We start from the raw sequence: 18,694 nt of genomic DNA on the forward strand, positions 1-18,694 counted from the left end.
CACCTGCTTCAAGATGTCCACTATCATCCTCGTGCCCAATAAAGGGAAAGTAACTGAACTGAATGACTACCGACCCGTAGCACTCACTTCTGTCTTCATGAAGTGCTTTGAGAGGCTGGTCAAAGACCACATCTCCTCCTCCCTCCCTTACATCCAATTCGCCTACCACCCTAACAGATCCACTGACGACGCAATCGCCATTACACTGCCCTCACCCACCTGGATAAAAGGAGTGCATACTGTATGTGAGGATGCTGTTCATCGACTACAGCTCGGCCTTTATTACAATAGTGCCCTATAAACTCACAATAAAACTCATGGCCCTGGGACTGAACTCCTCCCTATGCAACTGGGTCCTGGACTTCCTGACGGGCCGCCCCCAGGTGGTGAAGGTAGGCAACATTACCTCCACGACACTGATTCTCAACACGGGGGCCCCACAAGGGTGCGTCCTCAGCCTCCTCCTGTACTCCCTGTATACCCACGACTGCGTGGCCTCACACAGTTCCAACTCCATCATCAAGTTCGCTGACGAGACAACACACAGTTCCAACTCCATCATCAAGTTCGCTGACGACACAATAGTAGTAGGCCTGATTACCAACAACGACGAGACGACCTACAGGGAGGAGGTAGGCACTCTGACTGGAGGTTCCTGGTAAACAACCTCTCCCTCAACGTCAGAAAAACAAAGGAGCTGATTGTGGATTTCAGAAAGAACCAGGCTGCCGTGGAGATGGTCAAAAACTACAAATTCCTCTGCGAATACATCTCTGAGGAGCTGAAATGGTCAAACCACACGGACAACGTGGTGAAGAAGGCACAACAGTGACTCTTCATCCTCAGGATGCTGAAGAAATTTGGCCTGTCCCCGAGGGCCCTCAGAGTGTTCTTCAGGAGCACTATCGAGAGCATACTGTCGGGCTGCATCACAGCCTGGTACGTTAACTCCACCGCCACGAACCACAAGGCGCTACAGACGGTGATACGCTCAGCCGAACACACCATTGGGCGCACACTGCCTGCCCTACAGGACACCTACAACACCAGGTGTCGAAGGAAGGCCAAGAATATCAGGGACCCCAGCCACCCGAGCCATGGTCTGTTCTCCCTGTTTCCATCACTCAGACGTGGGCAGTATAGGAGCATCATGGCAAAAACTGGAAGACTGGCCAATAGCTTCTCCATCAGGCTGCTGAATAGCCACCACTAGTCAGCTACCTACTCCCCCTATGGATATCCCCCCCCCAACGGGCATTTATCCTGCCCCCACCCCAATGGACGTTAATCATTTATAATTGCCACAGTTGTTAATATGTACAGTATGTATTATTTTTATTTTCATTATGTATTTTTATTGGTTTTTATTCACTTTGTCCTGCATTGTTGGAGCTCAAGAATGTCACTGTACCCTGCAACTACATCTGCACATGTGACTATTAAACTCTCTAATCTACCTTTGAAAACTTTTTCTGGTATATGTTTTCTAAGACCGCTTTTCCATCTGTTTAACAAGAAATCAAAGCCGTTGCTTATTCCACATTTTTAGGATGGAAAATGGTTGAAAAACATATGCCTTAATTAAAATATATATATATACAGTATATAGACTTAGCATTCATTTGACACCCAATTTAACATTCTCCTATGAACTTCACATGCTGGTGCTCATAGGTCCTTTTACATGGAAATTACCTTATTCCATCTTGTTCTGAAGGCAGCTCTGCCTCGAGGGCAGAAATGAATGTGATTGGTTAAGTTTAGGCAACTGAGTTGCAGTTCGAGTGAGAGGCAGAGTGAGGTAATGTGAGGGTGAGTGGTATTGGACTCGAGCACAAAAAACCCCACTGAAAAGAGCAATTTGAAAACAGCACTGTAATCCCTCCGATTTGAAAGATGCGTATATTCTATTAAAAAAGGGGGTCGTGGTGGAGGAGGACGTTTAGTATGTTTATTTTACTTAGTAAATCCCTGAATAGCTGGGGAAGATTTACGTTCATGTTTTGCGTTCATTTTCATTCTGACAGATGTATGGCTCCAGTCCAAATCTGCTGAGTCTGGTAGAATGTACGAATGTACATGCACACACACACCAGATTACTCCATGGGCTCGCAGGTCACTTAAAACCATTACACAAACAGAGACCAGCATCCACATGGAAGCTGCCCAAGTTGGGATGGGCCCGGGCTCTCTCTCTCTCCCTTTCTCTCTGTCCTCCTGCCCTGTTTCTGTCTTTGTCTCTCTTTATATCCTCCCTCCCTCTGTCTCTATGTTCCCCATCTCTCTCCATATACTCCCCATCTCTACATTGCAACTTTTCCATCTTTATAATGAGCCGTTTCTCATTCTAAAACGAAGAAAGGACTGTATGAGGATGTTTTCTATAGGACTGACTGGTTCAGGATTTCTGCTGCCACCATGGCGTATCGGTCAGAATGCAATGAGGAGATGAGGAATCCAGGTTTAGGGGTATTTATTACACACAGAAACACGAACATAGAGGAACATCGGGGAGGGTTTGGGTGGAGGTTAGGATGAGGTCGGATGTTGGGGCTTGTAAGGCCTTTGAGAAAGGATTGGCTGTGTCAATTAGGATGTGGTGGTCTGGAAGACAGATACAAAAGAAAAACATCAACATAAAGATGCATGAATGACAAGGTAGTGCCAGGTGACTTAACATATAATATCATAAAGGCTGCCGGGACAGAAATGTATCATTCTTGTGCAATTAATATTTATAGGCTACATTGAGGTTTTTCTTTCATTATTTTAGGCTATCTGGCATTAATGTGTAACCCTAAGCTTTAGGGCACGTGTCAAACTAATTTCACGGAGGGCAGAGTGTCTGTGGCTTTTCGCTTCACCCATGTACTTGATTGATGAATTAAGGTCACTAATTAGTAAGGAATTCCCTCACCTGGTTGTCTAGGTCTTAATTGAAAGGAAAAACCAAAAACCTGCAGATACTTGGCCTTCCGTGGAATGAGTTTGACACCCCTGCTTTAGGGCCTAACTGTACGCACGCCAAATAGCCTACACGCAAATCGCCAAATGCTTTTGGGAACGGGCAGAAAAAGTTAACGTTGATCCACAGAGGCAAAAAGGACAATGTCGGAATTTTATTCAATAAGAGAAAAGCTGCGAAATGTAGAGTTAAATAAAGAGAAGGTAGATTTGGTGAACTGGTAAAAGATGATGATAGCAGTGTCTATGTTGTGTGTGATGATTGTGAGGCGCTCTACAAATTCAACAGTCACAAGATGGGGACTTCAAATAGGCCTATGGCACATCAAGGGAAGTAGCCTACTGTTCAGATGGGTTAAATGGAAACTGAAATCTGGACACTGACTGTAGGTCTATAACCTCTCACATAGCCTTAATATTAACTCCTGCAGAATTTATTGTAGTAAAATGATACACCAAATGTAGGCAAAATTTTGACTCAGGAACAGGAGTGGAGAAATATGATTTATTTATTTTTCTGCCCTCTTGACTGTAGCCTACAGCGCATTTTCTACACTTGCGGGTTAGGGTCTGGTGTGGGCCTCAGATTTTTTTTACATGCGCACCACTAGTGTGTGTGTGTGTTGGCTTTAGAGAGATTTAACACACTGGCCTTTCCCCTCTGCTCCATAGTTGGACTGAGTGACTCACCACAGTTTACCATGGTTCACAGCATCTCCATCCCAATACATCCAATACTGGTCTGGAGTCTGGACATGCTGTAAAAGGTCCCTGTGATAGCACATGCATTGTTTAAATCAGCTGATTGCCTCCGCTTAAAGCTAGCAAACTAGCGTAGCTAATGATGGATTGTGTCATGACAGTATAATGTTAGTTGTCATAAGCTTTTGTGACTGTTTATGATAATCTGTTATGTCATGGCTATGACAGTGTTATGTAGTCCTTATGACAGAGGGTATAAGTATACTATAAACAAAGAGCCTGATGTACAGTACTATAGGTCTGTGTGGGATCCTCCTCTTATACAGTGTCATATCATTGTTTCAGAGCCGGTTTCGCTGGGTCTGCTAAGCATAAGGCTTTTATTTCCTCTCTTTCAAGTCAAGTCAAGTTTATTTGTCATATGCACGAGATACACATAGTGTACTCTTCCCAGAAGAGTGGAGGCTGTTATAGCAGCAAAGGGGGGACCAACTCCATGTAAATGCCCTTGATTTTGGAATGAGATGTTTGATGAGCAGGTGTCCACATACTTTTGGTCATATAGTGTAGCATAGGTTTAAATACAGGAAGGCACTCAACAAATTGACAGTACAATATTTCCACATGTCGGGGAAGGGGGATATGGAGAGCAAAGTCTTTAAATTGTGCAGTATTTTTTGCAATAATAAAGTCTAGTAGCAGCTGGTGGGTGTGCGTGTGCATGTTTGTGTGCGTGTGTGTGTGTGTGTGTGTGCCTGCGTGCACCTGGGAGAGTGTTTTTTGTTGGTTGTGTTCTCTCCATCACTCCATCTCTCTCTCCTTAAACGTGTGGAGGTCCTCACCTTATAAGCTAATGTTTAGATTATTTCCAAGTCCCCTGCCTGCCACAAAGCTTCTAAATCTATTTGAAAAGAGGGTCTATGTTTCTCAAGAGATTTTATCACAATCAGACTAACCTGTAAAAATAAACGTTCCATGAAAAATGTTCAGTGGGGTGTTTGAATAGACTAAATGGAATAAGGAAGAGGCCTTTAAGTAAATGTTCAGTGGGGTGTGGGAATACAGTTTTTCTCGATTGCTAAGACAGTTTTAATGAAACTGGTCCACTTGATCTCCATCATAACCAAATGAGCACAACAATATAATTTTTTGCTAAACTGTAAGTCATTTCTTATTGCTTTCACACACAATGCAAATGCTAAGCACATTTTTGCAAAACAGTAAACACAACTCTACAAAAGACGCAAAACTCTGTTGAGTAAATCATGACAAACAAAATTAAAACATTTGGTCACAGCTGATACATATTATTCCCATGAATGTGAACCTCTTCTGCACGTGTGCAAAACTTTTTTGCACAATTGTTCAATCAGCAATCAGTCCTTATTCATGCATAAAAGAGGTCACCTCTCTCTGAGTTGCTGTTTGCAAGAATGGACCAAGTAAGAGGCCGAGGAAAAGCCCAAAGGAGAGCTACAGGGGCCCATAGAGGAAGAGGGATTCAGATGTGTGGTGGTGGAGTAGCTCAAAGGGGAATACAAAGAGCTAATGTTTCAGATGAAATTCATGCCACAATTATTGACCATGTTGTCAATCATGGCCTTTCCATGAGAGGGGCAGCGAGTCCAGCACAATCTCAATAGATCAACTGTGGCATCAATAGTAAGAACAGTCAAGAATGACAATAGGTAAGTTGCAATGCTAAACCACACTGTATTTCCGTATTACTGTATTGTATACAGTAAAATATGTGTGTAAAACAGTTGTTCTGTCAATGCCATTCATGTGACCATCAAATTGTCACAGTTTGTACATAGTTACTGTAACAACCACACGCTGGTGGCACAGGTAAAGTCTTCACTGCGACGCAGGAGGCTGCTATAGTGGATATGGTTGTTGCCAACATTTCCATAAGATTGCGAGAGATCCAGACAGCAGTCATTCAAAATCACAACATGTTCAGAAATGTCAACAGTATGAGTTTGGCCACTATTGATCAGGTCCTTAAAAGACAAAGTGGGAATGAAACAACTTAGCAAGGTCCCATTCCAAAGAAACAGTGGCAGCGTGAAGGAGACTAGACTCCAGTGTGTACAGGTAAAGGTTTGTCACTGTAATGCCTTTTCTTACAGTAAAACATTAAATTGTATGGAGCTGGAATATTTTACAACATATTTACCTTATGTATACTGTACATAAATACTGTGTGTCTATTGTATTTTTATCTTAGAGGATAATGGAGGTTGAAGCAAAAACAACCCCCTCATACATTCATTTATGCGAATGCAGCCGGCTTCAACCTTTCAAAAGTAAGAAGACGAGGGAGGAACCTCATTGATAACAGGGCCACCATAAATGTGCCAGGGCAAAGGGCAAACATCACCCTGTGTGCCGCTGTCTTCAGCGATGGTGTTCTTTGGCACATCCCTACAATTGGTGTCAAAGTGCGACGTGAATGCGGTAGGCGAAGTCAAACGGAGGACACCGAGCTACTGGAAACGTACTTTTACTAACAAAGTAACCAGAGTACAAAACAACCTCCAAACAGGGAGGAGAAATACCCGCACAATAGCAACTGCCGAAAATGACGAGAACAATCACACACAACACACAATGAACGACAGAGGGTTATATAGGGAATACAATACAACATAATAGGAAACAGGTGTACACAATCAAGACAAAACAAGTCAAACACAGAAACCTAGATCGGTAGCAGCTAGTACTCCGGGGACGACGAACGCCGAAGCCTGCCCGAGCAAGGAGGAGCAGCCTCGGCTGATTCCGTGACAATTGGCCCATAGAATACACAACGTCTCCTCACATTTCTTGATGCATTGCACCATAGAGTGAGGCCTGACATGTCTGCTTCGTCATCATATGGGACAATGTTGCTTTCCACCACTCCTGTCTGGTTACTGAATGGTTTGCAGCCCACCCATGAATGATGATGCAATGTCTCCCTCCATACTCTCCTTTCCTCAATCCAACCGAGGAATTGTTCTCTGCGTGCAGGTGGAAAGTTTAGGATTACCGTCCACATGACCAGATGTCCCTATTAGACGCAATGATTGCCGGTTGTCTGGGCATCACTGCAGAGAATGCCAAGCGTGGATGCGCAAAGCAAGGAGAGTTTTTCCTCGCAGCATTGCGAGGGAAAACACCCAGTGTAATGTTGATGAAAACGTGGACTGATCGACAAGAACGGACTGAATGTTGTGTATACTGTATTGGTGTTACCTTTTTTGACATTGCTTTGTTTTTGCAGTGATTTGTTAGCTTGGTGTATTTTATTTTTTATTCTCTGTGTATACTGTACAGCATCAGTGAATCTGTAAAGGACTAAATGGAAAAAGGTGAAATGAAGCCTTTGGTTTCTGGATATTCATGCTCTTTAGTGACATTCTTTCAGCATTGGTCATCTTTGGTAAAAGAAAATTGGGGAAAAATAATACATCCCATGATGTGATAATGTTTACTTGCCTTTTATGGTCATAGTATAATTTATAGTATCAACAAACTGCACAGACAGATAAATGAGGGTTAACCATGTTAGGGATTTATTGATTGTTGTAGTTAGTATTTATTGGGCCATTGTGTAACGATTGATATGAAATAACTTTTCGTTAGATAACAAGTTGTATGTTTTGGAGGTAGTTGATTTTGTGTCATTGAGTCAATGCATTTTGCAAATCAAATGTGTAATTTTTGCCAACCTGTTTGGGTTTGCGTGTTAATTGTTTTGAAAAAGTGAATTCTGTTTGGACAAATAAGCTCAAGCAATCGAAGAAAAAAAAACTGTAAAAAAAACACACAAAATGTTGTATTGTCACATAAACGAGTTAGGTGCAGTGAAATGTGTTGTTTTACCCAGTGCCCTTGGAGCAAATTAGGGTTAAGTGCCTTGCTCAAGGGCAAATCAACAGATGTTTCACCTTGTCGGCTCGGGTATTCGAACCAGCAACCTTTTGGTTACTTGACTAGCCTGGCATTATAAACACTTTGAGAAAGGCCTCTCTAGTGTCCTCTCCCCCATCCCCCATTGTGGAATTTACCAACTGACTGGACATAAAAAAGACCTGGGTTCAGAAACCTGTCAACTTTCATCTAAGACTTGAGAAGAGTTGATTTTGATAGGTTCTCATCAGAGTATGTGAGCGGGCAAGGAGAGGAGCGTGGCCAATTTGACTGGAGCCCAGAGCGAGATTCCCAAAGTCTGGAGCTTCGGCCTTCTCATGTGCTCCAATAGCGCTCCAATAGCGCTCACTTCAAGAGCTCAGGGCGTGCCCAGCCCAGCATGCATTTGTAGTCTACTTGTGTGTTGCTATAGCCCCTTGCTTTATCTACTGTCATGGAGTTTACTAAATATTTTCATAAAGAAACTGATAAAACACACAGGTGCTAAATCAAGGTGACTTACAAAGATGAGGACCAAGAGCAAGAGAGGGAGTGCTGTGATGTAGTGTCCACAACTAAAGAATCATTGTGGAATCTGAAAAGACATGTATCCCAAAAGCATGATGATGTACTTACAACGAGCACATGCTAAAAGAAAGGAACGAGGTGGGTAGATAATTAAGTGTGCCATTGTAGTAAAGTATTTATAACTTAAAAATCAGATCTCTTACAATAGGCCATAACTGATTTTGGCCCAATAGGCCTGGCATATTCCTACATTCAAGGAGCTTTCCGTTTTGATTGTGTTATTTTGCCTAAAAACCTTTAGGCCTGCCTATAGAAATATAAAAAAACAACTCTGCATCCCTGCCCAGCCTGGCAAGAGTGGCAAAAAGGGTGTTTAGCATCCCCAGTGGCTCTGCAAACACGGAGAGGATATTCTCGGCTGCTGGCCTGCTCTCCATGCACCATCGCATGAGCCTGAAGCCACAGACTCTGGCCAAACTGGCCAAAGTTTCTAAAAATGAATTAAAAGGCACTGAGTCTAATAAGGCATTTTTCGTTTAATTTCTATTTCATTCTAAGTAAGTTACACAGCCTATATGCGCAATTTATAGACTATAATGATTTAATACAACAAAATGTTGTTTAAATGCTGAGAGCTTAATGTCCCTGACTCCCTACCAGCCTAGTGTGTCGCACTGGCAAATGCTTCCAGTGTTGCCAACTCCTCAGTAAGGAAAGTAGCTATTGGCTGTCCTAAAAGTAGCTAAATTACGTCATCACCTAATTTGCATAATTGGCCATGTGCATGTAATTGTGATGGACGCTGTAGGAGAGAGGAATAATGTTGTGGGAGAGACAAAACGTGAGTAAAAAACACCCTACATTTACATCCCGCCCTGAATGTAAGCCAGGGCGGGATCAGCCAGCGGCGGCTTCCCGCATGCGCGATTCATTTGCAGGCTGGATGCGGAGGGGTGAACATCTCCTGCTCTGACTGCAGCTGGGAGGGACTGCTGCGCGAGGAATGGGCCGCCTGTGAGTGCTTTGGGACGGGGGTAACAAAGCACCCGCTGCTCGTTGAGAAGAGTAAGAACGATACGTGTTTTCACGTCAGAGTCTCCAATAACACCAGAAAAAGTCGCTAGATTTGTCGCTAGTCGCTTTTTTGAAAATGTGTCGCTAGAGGGGTCTGAAAACTCGCAAAATATAGCGACAAAGTTGCTAAGTTGGCAACACTGAATGCTTCACAATGTATTTCTATATCCTTGAAATAATTGAAATAATATAGCCTAAATAATTCATTTTCGTTCCTTCTTAGGCTCCCTGTCTGGCTCCTACCTATTTAGAGTGTTTATATGCTGTTTAATATGACATGTAGTCTATTTGAAATGATGAGCGCTTCTTAAATTCACCTTTTCATGTTTATTCAAATTACTTTAATTGAAATAATATGGTTTGGTTTCAATACTTCAAAACCAAATGGTAAGGTCCAGGTAGTCACAAAAATTGATGGGTCTTGGATAAATTGTAATTTTAATGAATGGCACAAATTTGGAGCGGCAGTTCTTTTTCCCATTAGTGCAGAATGGTTTTTAGCAGAGTGGTTTGAAAAGAGATGGAGCTCTGGAGCGTGCGCATGCACCTGCTCCATGAGCGATGAGTGGGATTTCCAACCATTCAACTCCGCTCACATACTCTGGTTCTTATCAACCATTCCGTGTCATCATAGTGCTGCAAGGAAGAAGTCGAGCTCTGTCCATTCCTGGAAACCTCAGAATATGGCACACTTTTTTTCTCTGAAGGATTTCCTGTAATGACCGCCCTCCCTTCAGGACTTGTTGTTTTCCAACACATATGTAAAAAATGTGTTTACTTGTTTGTTTGTTTACTACTGTAGTCTAGTGTTTCCCCCAGTTGGTCTTGAATTTATTTTCAAATGGATACAGCCCAAACCACACAGTGTGTTATTATCAGGTCAGTTAAACAGTGCTGATTGAATTGATTGATACCTTTATTGTCCAAAGGAAATTTGTTTGGTTCAACATTAACACATAGTACAGTAATTACATATTGAGTGGTTTTACTGCCACTGTCTTGAGATGGTAGATAGGTATTTAGTTCACAGTACACACACATTTTTGTTCAGAGTACTGGGCCTGACCTGTCTCTTTATATACACTGTAAACCTCCTCTCAGGTCTACTGACACTATTGTTCCCTACAAGCTCGTCACCAAGCTCAGAGCCCTGGTTCTGGACACTACCGTCTGCAACTGGATCCTAGACTTTCTGACGGGCAGACCACAGGCTGTGAGGATTGGCAACAACACCTCCTCGACACTGACTCTTAACACAGGGGACCCCCAGGGGTGTGTCCTCAGCTCTCTGCTGTACTCCCTGTTCAACCATGACTGTGTGGCGTTGCACGACACAAACTCCATCATCAAGTAGGCCTGATAACCAACAACGATGAGTCAGCCTATGGGAGGTAAGAGAACTGGCATTGTGGTGCCACCACAACAACCTCTCCCTCAACGTCATTATAATAAAGGAGTTGATTGTTGACTTCAGGAAGCAGAGGAGGGAACAGGACTGCAGTAGAGTTATAAGTTCCACATCACAGAGGACTTGACTTGGACCAGCAACACTACCACTCTTGTCAAGAAGGCACAACAGCGTCTCTACTTCCTAACGCAGCTGAGCATGAGGTCTGATACCAACAGTCTCAGAGACAGGTTCTCTTTACAAGCCATCAGACTGTTGCTCTGATTCTCTGCACTTTAGCACACATACACACACCTTTTCATGCTACACACACATCACAACTGCTGCTATCTTAGTATGATTGCTAAATACCGCACATTTTAAACACTTGCCCCCCAACCCCCCCTTTCCCCAAAACATGTGTAAATATTGCACTATAAATTGTGCCTTCCTGTATTATACTGATGCTAAAATGTTTATTCTATTCTACTGATCTATTTACTTTATGTTCGTATTCTTATCTTTTATTATTTCTTATTGTTGTTGCATTGTCGATGGAACCTGCAAGTAAGCATTTCTTGGACGGTACTGTATACCATGTGTAACCCGTACATACGACAAAACACTTGAAACGTATGTATTTTTGGATCAACGTCCCATAATTCTCAAGGAAGTATGCAGTGTGTGTACGTGCAGTCGTGTGTGTATGTCCAGACGAATGCACAGATACTGTCACGCCCTGGCTCTGGGGACTCTTAAATGTTGAGCCAGGGTGTGTAGTTTCTATGTTTAGTTTTCTATGTTTGAGTTTCTAGATCGTGTAGATCTATGTTGGCCAGGGTGGTTCCCAATCAGAGGCAGCTGTAGTTCGTTGTCTCTGATTGGGGACCATACTTAGGCAGCCGTTTGGCACCAGTCTGTGTGGGATCTTGTTCCGTATAGGTATGTTATTAGTCTACCTTGGACTTCACGTATCGTTTGATTGTTGTTTTTGTTGTGTGTTCAGTACTAAATAAATATGTACGCTTATCACGCTGCGCCTTGGTCCATCTCATCCGTAAACGATCGTGACAGAAGATCCCACCAAATGAGGACCAAGCAGCGTGCCCAGGAAGAGAGAATAGCGATGTCTCAGGTGGGCAAATGGTGGTCATGGGAGGAGATATTCGCGGGGAAAGGGCCATGGGCGAAGGTAAATGCCCAGGCAGGAGAGGAGAAACGGTGCCAACCGTGCCGACGACGGACACCCGAGAGGCAACCCCAAGAAATGTTTTGGGGGGGGGCACACGGCGTGGACGACGAGGCAGCAGGAGGCAGCAACAGGGCGAATCTGCAGACTAGGAGAGGAGGCCACCAGGTTACGGGGGCTATTGGTCCAGAGGGAGCAGGAGTTAATTGGTCAGAGGGAGGAGCTACAGGAGGCGATAAGGGAGAAGGAGAGTGTAGAGGCACGGCGAGAGGAGCTGGTTAGGCAGCAGAAGGAGCGGGGGTTTATAAGGGAACCCAGTCCCGCTCCTCGCACCAAGCAAGTGGTGTGTGTCGCCAGTCCGGTCCGGCCCGTTCCTGATCCCCGCACTAAGCCAGTGGTATGTGTTCCCAGTACGGCCCGACCCATTCCTGCTTCCCGCACAAGGCCAGTGGTGTGTGTTCCCAGTACAGTTCGGCCCGTTCCTGCTCCCCGCACCAAGCCAGTGGTTCGGGTTCCCAGTCCGGCCCGGCCCGTTCCTGCTCCCCGCACCAAGCCAGTGATGCGTGTTCCCAGTCCGGCCCGGCCCGTTCCTGCTCCCCGCACCAAGCCAGTGGTGCGCGTCGTCAGCCCGGTCCGGCCCGTTCCTGCTCCCCGCACCAAGCCAGTGGTGCGTGTTCCCAGTCCGGCCCGGCCCGTTCCTGCTCCCCGCACCAAGCCAGTGGTGCACGTCTTCAGCCCGGTCCGGCCTGTTCCTGCCCCTCGCACCAAGCCAGTGGTGCGCGTCGCCAGCCCGGTCCGGCCCGTTCCTGCTCCCCGCACCAAGCCAGTGGTGCGCGTCGTCAGCCCGGTCCGGCCCGTTCCTGCTCCCCGCACCAAGGCAGTGGTGCGCGTTGCCAGCCCGGTCCGGCCCGTTCCTGCCCCTCGCACCAAGCCAGTGGTGCGCGTCGCCAGCCCGGTCCGGCCCGTTCCTGCTCCCCGCACCAGCCAGTGGTGCGCTGCGTCAGCCCGGTCCGCCCGCTCTTGCTCCCCGCACCAAGCCAGTGGTGCGTGCCGTCAGCCCGGTCCGGCCCGTTCCTGCTCCCCGCACCAAGCCAGTGGTGCGCTGTCGCCAGCCCGGTCCGGCCCGTTCCTGCTCCCCGCACAAGCCAGTGGTGCGTGTAGTCCAGTCCGGCACGGCCCGCGCCTGTTCCACCGGTGCCTGATCCGGCACCGGTCAACTGCTCCACTCCGGAGCCAGAGCAATCCGCTCCACCGGGGTCCAGTCCAACTCCAGTCAGCGGATCCACTCCGGAGCCAGAGCAATCCGCTCCACCGGTGCCCAGTCCAGCTCCGGCCAGCGGCTCCAGTCCGGAGCCTGTACAGTTCGTTCCACCGTCGTCGGGTCCAGCTCCAGTCAGCGGTGCCAGACCAGACCAGGGGCGCAACAGGGAGGTGGAGAGAAGGTGGTGGTTACGCCCGGAGCCGGATCCGCCTCCGAGGCGGAATGCCCACCCGGCCCCTACCCTGTTATGTTTATGGGGGCGCGGTCGGAGTCCGCACCTTGTGGGGTACTGTCACGCCCTGGCTCTGGGGACTCTTAAATGTTGAGCCAGGGTGTGTAGTTTCTATGTTTAGTTTTCTATGTTTGAGTTTCTAGATCGTGTAGATCTATGTTGGCCAGGGTGGTTCCCAATCAGAGGCAGCTGTAGTTCGTTGTCTCTGATTGGGGACCATACTTAGGCAGCCGTTTGGCACCAGTCTGTGTGGGATCTTGTTCCGTATAGGTATGTTATTAGTCTACCTTGGACTTCACGTATCGTTTGTTTGTTGTTTTTGTCGTGTGTTCAGTACTAAATAAATATGTACGCTTATCACGCTGCGCCTTGGTCCGTCTCATCCGTAAACGATCGTGACAGATACACAGACATGTTTGGCCACATACCAGCTTCGACTTACATATGCTGGTACAGATGTTGGAGATAATTAAAAGTCAAGTACGGCAGTAAAGGCGCACTATCCTCCAGCTATAATATACAATTAAAAAAACTTGAAGTGTATTGTATTACACTTCACACTCTGATCTTTCAGCAGAATCTGCGCCTCATTATTGAGTGGTGCATACTTGCCATGTTTGGTAATGCCATTTGATTGATTTAGTTGACATAGTTAAGCCTAAAGCCTGACTGTTTTAGAATCTTGGCTGTTAAGACCAACTGTTCCAGAATGTTGTTCTGACTGTTCCAGAATGTTGTTCTGAGGAGAACAGAGCACACCACTTGCCATCCATTTGGGATTTGATTTAGTTGCAATAGTTCTATACAACTTCTATGGTACTATTCTAGAATGATGTCTGAGGAAACTGTTGTAGAAGGTTGTTCTGATTGTCCAGTAGAAACGCTCCCAAAAAATACCATATTGTTGACTTTGAGGAGAGCGAAGTCCGTAAAAGGAATGGCCTTAGAACTTCTGTGGAACTGCTCTAGAATGTTGTTCTGAGAACAGCAGAACACACCAGTCAGTCTCTAAGTCATTTCCTTCATTAATCTCCATCAGACAACATCATGGCCATCTGGCTGTTATACAGTCTGCTTCATCCAGGGTCTGAGGCTGTCTGTCTTTTTCTCATTAGTGATGAAATAGACTGTCCTCTGGTCAGGGGTCAAGCTATTTTCCCAGGCTGTGGTGTGTGTGTGAGCACGGAGAGAGAGAGAGAGAGTGTGTGTGTGTGAGAGAAAGAGAGAGAGAGAGAGAGAGAGAGTCAGAGTGAGGGGGAAATCCAGAGCCTGTAGTCATGATGTGTGTTCAGTGTAAACCATTGGATGAGGACAAAATCACTTACAGACACTGGCTTGTTGCCTGTATGGCATATAGAGGGAGTGTGTGTGTGTATGCAGCAGAGGAATGTTCTCGAGGTCAACGACCTCACTAAGCTAACTGCAGGCAATTTAAACTTCACTTAGCTAGCCCAAAGCTAGCCTAATGCTGTTGTGTTGGTCTAGGCTAACTGCAGGCTAAACTACTAAACTTCATTTGAGCCAGCCCATGCATATAAGCCTATAATGGGGTTGTGTTGTTTTGCTGCAGTGTGCTCATATACAATTCACATTCGCCTAGTCTCTTCCCCACTGCCGCTGTGTCTAAATACACAAGCCTTAGCGTCCATGAATCTAAGCAAATGAGACTAGCATTTGCCTATCTGCACAGTGCGAGGAATAGTGAGCCTCCTCTCTCAATCTGTTCCTAGTGTCTATTTGTACGGAGGAATAGTGGAGTAAGGAAGAAACTTGGGCCTTCTCTGTCTCTGACCCCATTTATTTGTATTGTCTATGATTATGAGTTGTGTTCTGATGCATTGTCAGATCCAATAAGGGAAGCCGACAGACAGACAGACAACATAATGCTGTCCTACTGATGTCCACTTAACAGTATGAGAAAGGGAGAGAGGGCTAGACCAGAGATGGTCTTGGGGTGTGTCCCAATGGCACCCTATTCCCTATATAGCACATTAATTTTGACAAGATGACCCTATATAGTGCACCATATAGGGAATAGGGTGCCATTTGGTACACACCCTTGGTCTGTAATGTTGAATCAATGTAACCTACAGGCAATGTAGGTTTAACCCTCTACTCCAGGTTCAGTGTATAGTTACGGAAATGTACAGTACCTTGCAAAAGTATTCATCCCCCTTGGCGATTTTCCTATTTTGTTGCATTACAACTTGTAATTTAAATGGATTTTTGTTTAGATTTCATGTAATGGACATACACAAAATACTCCAAATTGGTGAAGTGGAATGAAAAAAAGTACTTGTTTCAAAAAATTCTAAAAAATAAATAACGGAATAGTGGTGCGTGCATATGTATTCACCCCATTTGCTATGAAGCCCCTAAATAAGATCTGGTACAACCAATTACCTTCAGAAGTCACATAATTAGTTAAATAAAGTCCACCTGTGTGCAATCTAAGTGTCACATGATCTGTCACATGATCTCAGTATATATACACCTGTTCTGAAAGGCCCCAGAGTCTGCAACACCACTAAACAAGGGGCACCACCAAGCAAGTGGCACCATGAAGACCAAGGAGCTCTCCAAACAGGTCAGGGACAAAGTTGTGGAGAAGTACAGATCAGGGTTGGGTTACAAAAAAATATCAGAAACTTTGAACATTCCACTGCACACCATTTAAATCCATTATTAAAAAATTGAAAGAATATGGCACCACAACAAACCTGCCAAGAGAGGGCCGCCCACCAAAACTCACAGACCAGGCAAGGAGGGCATTAATTAGAGAGGCAACAAAGAGACCAAAGATAGCCCTGAAGGAGTTGCAAAGCTCCACAGCGGATATTGGAGTATCTGTCCATAGGACCACTTTAAGCCGTACACTCCACAGAGCTGGTCTTTACGGAAGAGTGGCCAGAAAAAAGCCATTGCTTAAAGAAAAAAATAAGAAAAACATTTGGTGTTTGCCAAAAGGCATGTGGGAGACTCCCCAAACATATGGACGAAGTTACTCTGGTCAGATGAGACAAAAATTGAGCTTTTTGGCCATCAAGGAAAATGCTATGTCTGGTGCAAACCCAACACCTCTCATCACCCCGAGAACACCATCCCCACAGTGAAGCATGGTGGTGGCAGCATCATGCTGTGGGGATGTTTTTCATCGGCAGGGACTGGGAATCTGGTCAAAATTGAAGGAATGATGGATGGCGCTAAATACAGGGAAATTCTTGAGGGAAACCTGTTTCAGTCTTCCAGAGATTTGAGACTGGGACGGAGGTTCACCTTCCAGCAGGACAATGACCCTAAGCATACTGCTAAAGCAACACTCGAGTGGTTTAAGGGGAAACATATAAATGTCTTGGAATGGCCTAGTCAAAGCCCAGACCTCAATACAATTGAGAATCTGTGGTATGACTTAAAGATTGCTGTACACCAGCGGAACTCATCCAACTTGAAGGAGCTGGAGCAGTTTTGCCTTGAAGAATGGGCAAAAATCCCAGTGGCTAGATGTGCCAAGCTTATAGAGACATACCCCAAGAGACTTGCAGCTGTAATTGCTGCAAAAGGTGTCTCTACAAAGTATTGACTTTGGGGGGGTGAATAGTTATGCAGGCTCAAGTTTTCTGTTTTTGTTTGTTTCACAAGAAAAAATATTTTGCATCTTCAAAGTGGTAGGCATGTTGAGTAAATCAAATGATACAAACTTTTAATTCCAGGTTGTAAGGCAACAAAATAGGAAAAATGCCAAGGGGGTGAATACTTTCGCAAGCCACTGTACATTCCCAGTAGCACCTGTAAATATATAGATTCCCCGGTAAATCTGTACATTTACCAGTACGAAGGGGAATGTATAGATTTCCCAGGAAATGTATAGATTTTCTAAGAAATGTGTAGATATCCTGATTTCCCATTTAAAGCCTAGAAGACATCTCAAGAATGTCCACTTTTGGAAAGCCACAAGGCTTTTCTCATAATCTCTAACCATATACTTTATATCATATCCGGTTTGTGTTTCCAGACATTCCTGGATTAGATGTCTTGTTTTCGTGCTGTAAATCTTATGGCATGGTGATATGAATGTTGTTTTCAACCTCACCCAGGTTACACCAGGTTCACTGTGTCATAACATGAAGAAATGTCACGTGTATACTTACATTTCTCTCTCTATTTTCTTTCTTTCTCTCTCTCTCTCTCTCTCTCTCTCTCTCTCTCTCTCTCTCTCTCCGTAAAGCCCAGCTCCTTTCTCTTGTCTCTCTCCCTCTCTCTCTCTTTCCCCACCTCCCTTTCTCTCGCTCGCTCTCCATCGCTCTTCTCTCTCCTTCAAATTCTAAAATGGTTTATTGGCATAACAAATGTACTTGCATTGTCAGAAAAACAATGTTGAACAATTCAACAGGACATAGATGGCATGTAGAAACATTAATCAGAATTAGAATAGGTAATTAACATATTATTATAATAATAATTAATGTATGCATATATAGCGCTTTTCAAATAATCTCAAAGTGCTTCAAAGCACAAAAAACAACATAACATCATGAGATGGACAGTCATTAGAAAGTTCATAGCTTGAGTGGTCATCTGAGGGAGGTGGTCAAGCGGGAAGAGAAAGTCCGGAGGCAGGAAGCGCGGTCTCATCAAGGTGTCTCGCTGTCTCTGGCTTATCCATAGTAGAACTCGGAAGAAGTTTGAACTAAGCCACTGCAGTCCATGGACTCCGTAGTAGGTAGCTAGCTAGCTACTCCTTCACTACTATCAAAATGAAGAGGCACCCACATGGATTATTACGGCAGTTACGTGGCCCCAGAAAGCACACCACATTTCAATAATAATTCAATTACCTCTCTCCCTCTCTTCTCCAGCTCAGTGTGAATGTATGATAACATTATGAAATATTTAACCTTACATGTCTCTCTCTCTCTCTCTCTCTCTCTCTCTCTCTCTTCTCTCTCTCTCTCTCTCTCTCTGTCTCTCTCTCTCTCTGTCTCCCTCTCCCTTCCAGCTGAGTGCCAACGTGCTGATCTTCCTGTGCACCAACATGATAGGTATCTGTACCCACTACCCTGCTGAGGTATCTCAGAGACAGGCCTTTCAGGAGACCAGGGGGTACATCCAGGCCCGGCTCTACCTACAGAGAGAGAATCAGCAACAGGTAGGCTACACACACACACACACATGCAGGCATACACTCACACAAGCCATTACACTTGTTGACCTAAATATGTTTTCACATTTTTGTGGGTCAACAATATAGACTATATCTGAATGCCTCTATACTCTACCAACGTGTTCCCATGCAGTATTCCAACGAATGAATGGCACTCAAGGCAGTGACTCATTGAGGTTTCTAGCTGTTGAAACACATGAAAGGGAATGGGTTGAGTGCTTTTCTCTCACTCCATCTCTCTCTCTCTCTCTCTCTCTCTATCTCTCTCTCTCTCTCTCTCTCTCTCTCTCTCTCTCTC

At 45.0% G+C, this 18,694-nt stretch overlaps 1 protein-coding gene across 3 annotated transcripts in view; it reads left to right on the forward strand.

Moving 5' to 3' along the window:
- LOC121545889 (adenylate cyclase type 6) overlaps nucleotides 1-18,694 on the forward strand; it is an 89,027-nt gene that overhangs the window by 45,533 nt on the left and 24,800 nt on the right. For all 3 annotated transcript variants that reach the window (XM_041856781.2, XM_041856782.2, XM_041856783.2), the window contains exon 4: nucleotides 18,232-18,381. In XM_041856781.2, coding sequence (XP_041712715.2) covers nucleotides 18,232-18,381 — 150 coding nt within the window. The remainder of the gene's footprint in view (nucleotides 1-18,231; nucleotides 18,382-18,694) is intronic.

Source organism: Coregonus clupeaformis, chromosome 30 (assembly GCF_020615455.1).
Source record: "Coregonus clupeaformis isolate EN_2021a chromosome 30, ASM2061545v1, whole genome shotgun sequence".
NCBI lineage: Eukaryota > Metazoa > Chordata > Actinopteri > Salmoniformes > Salmonidae > Coregonus > Coregonus clupeaformis.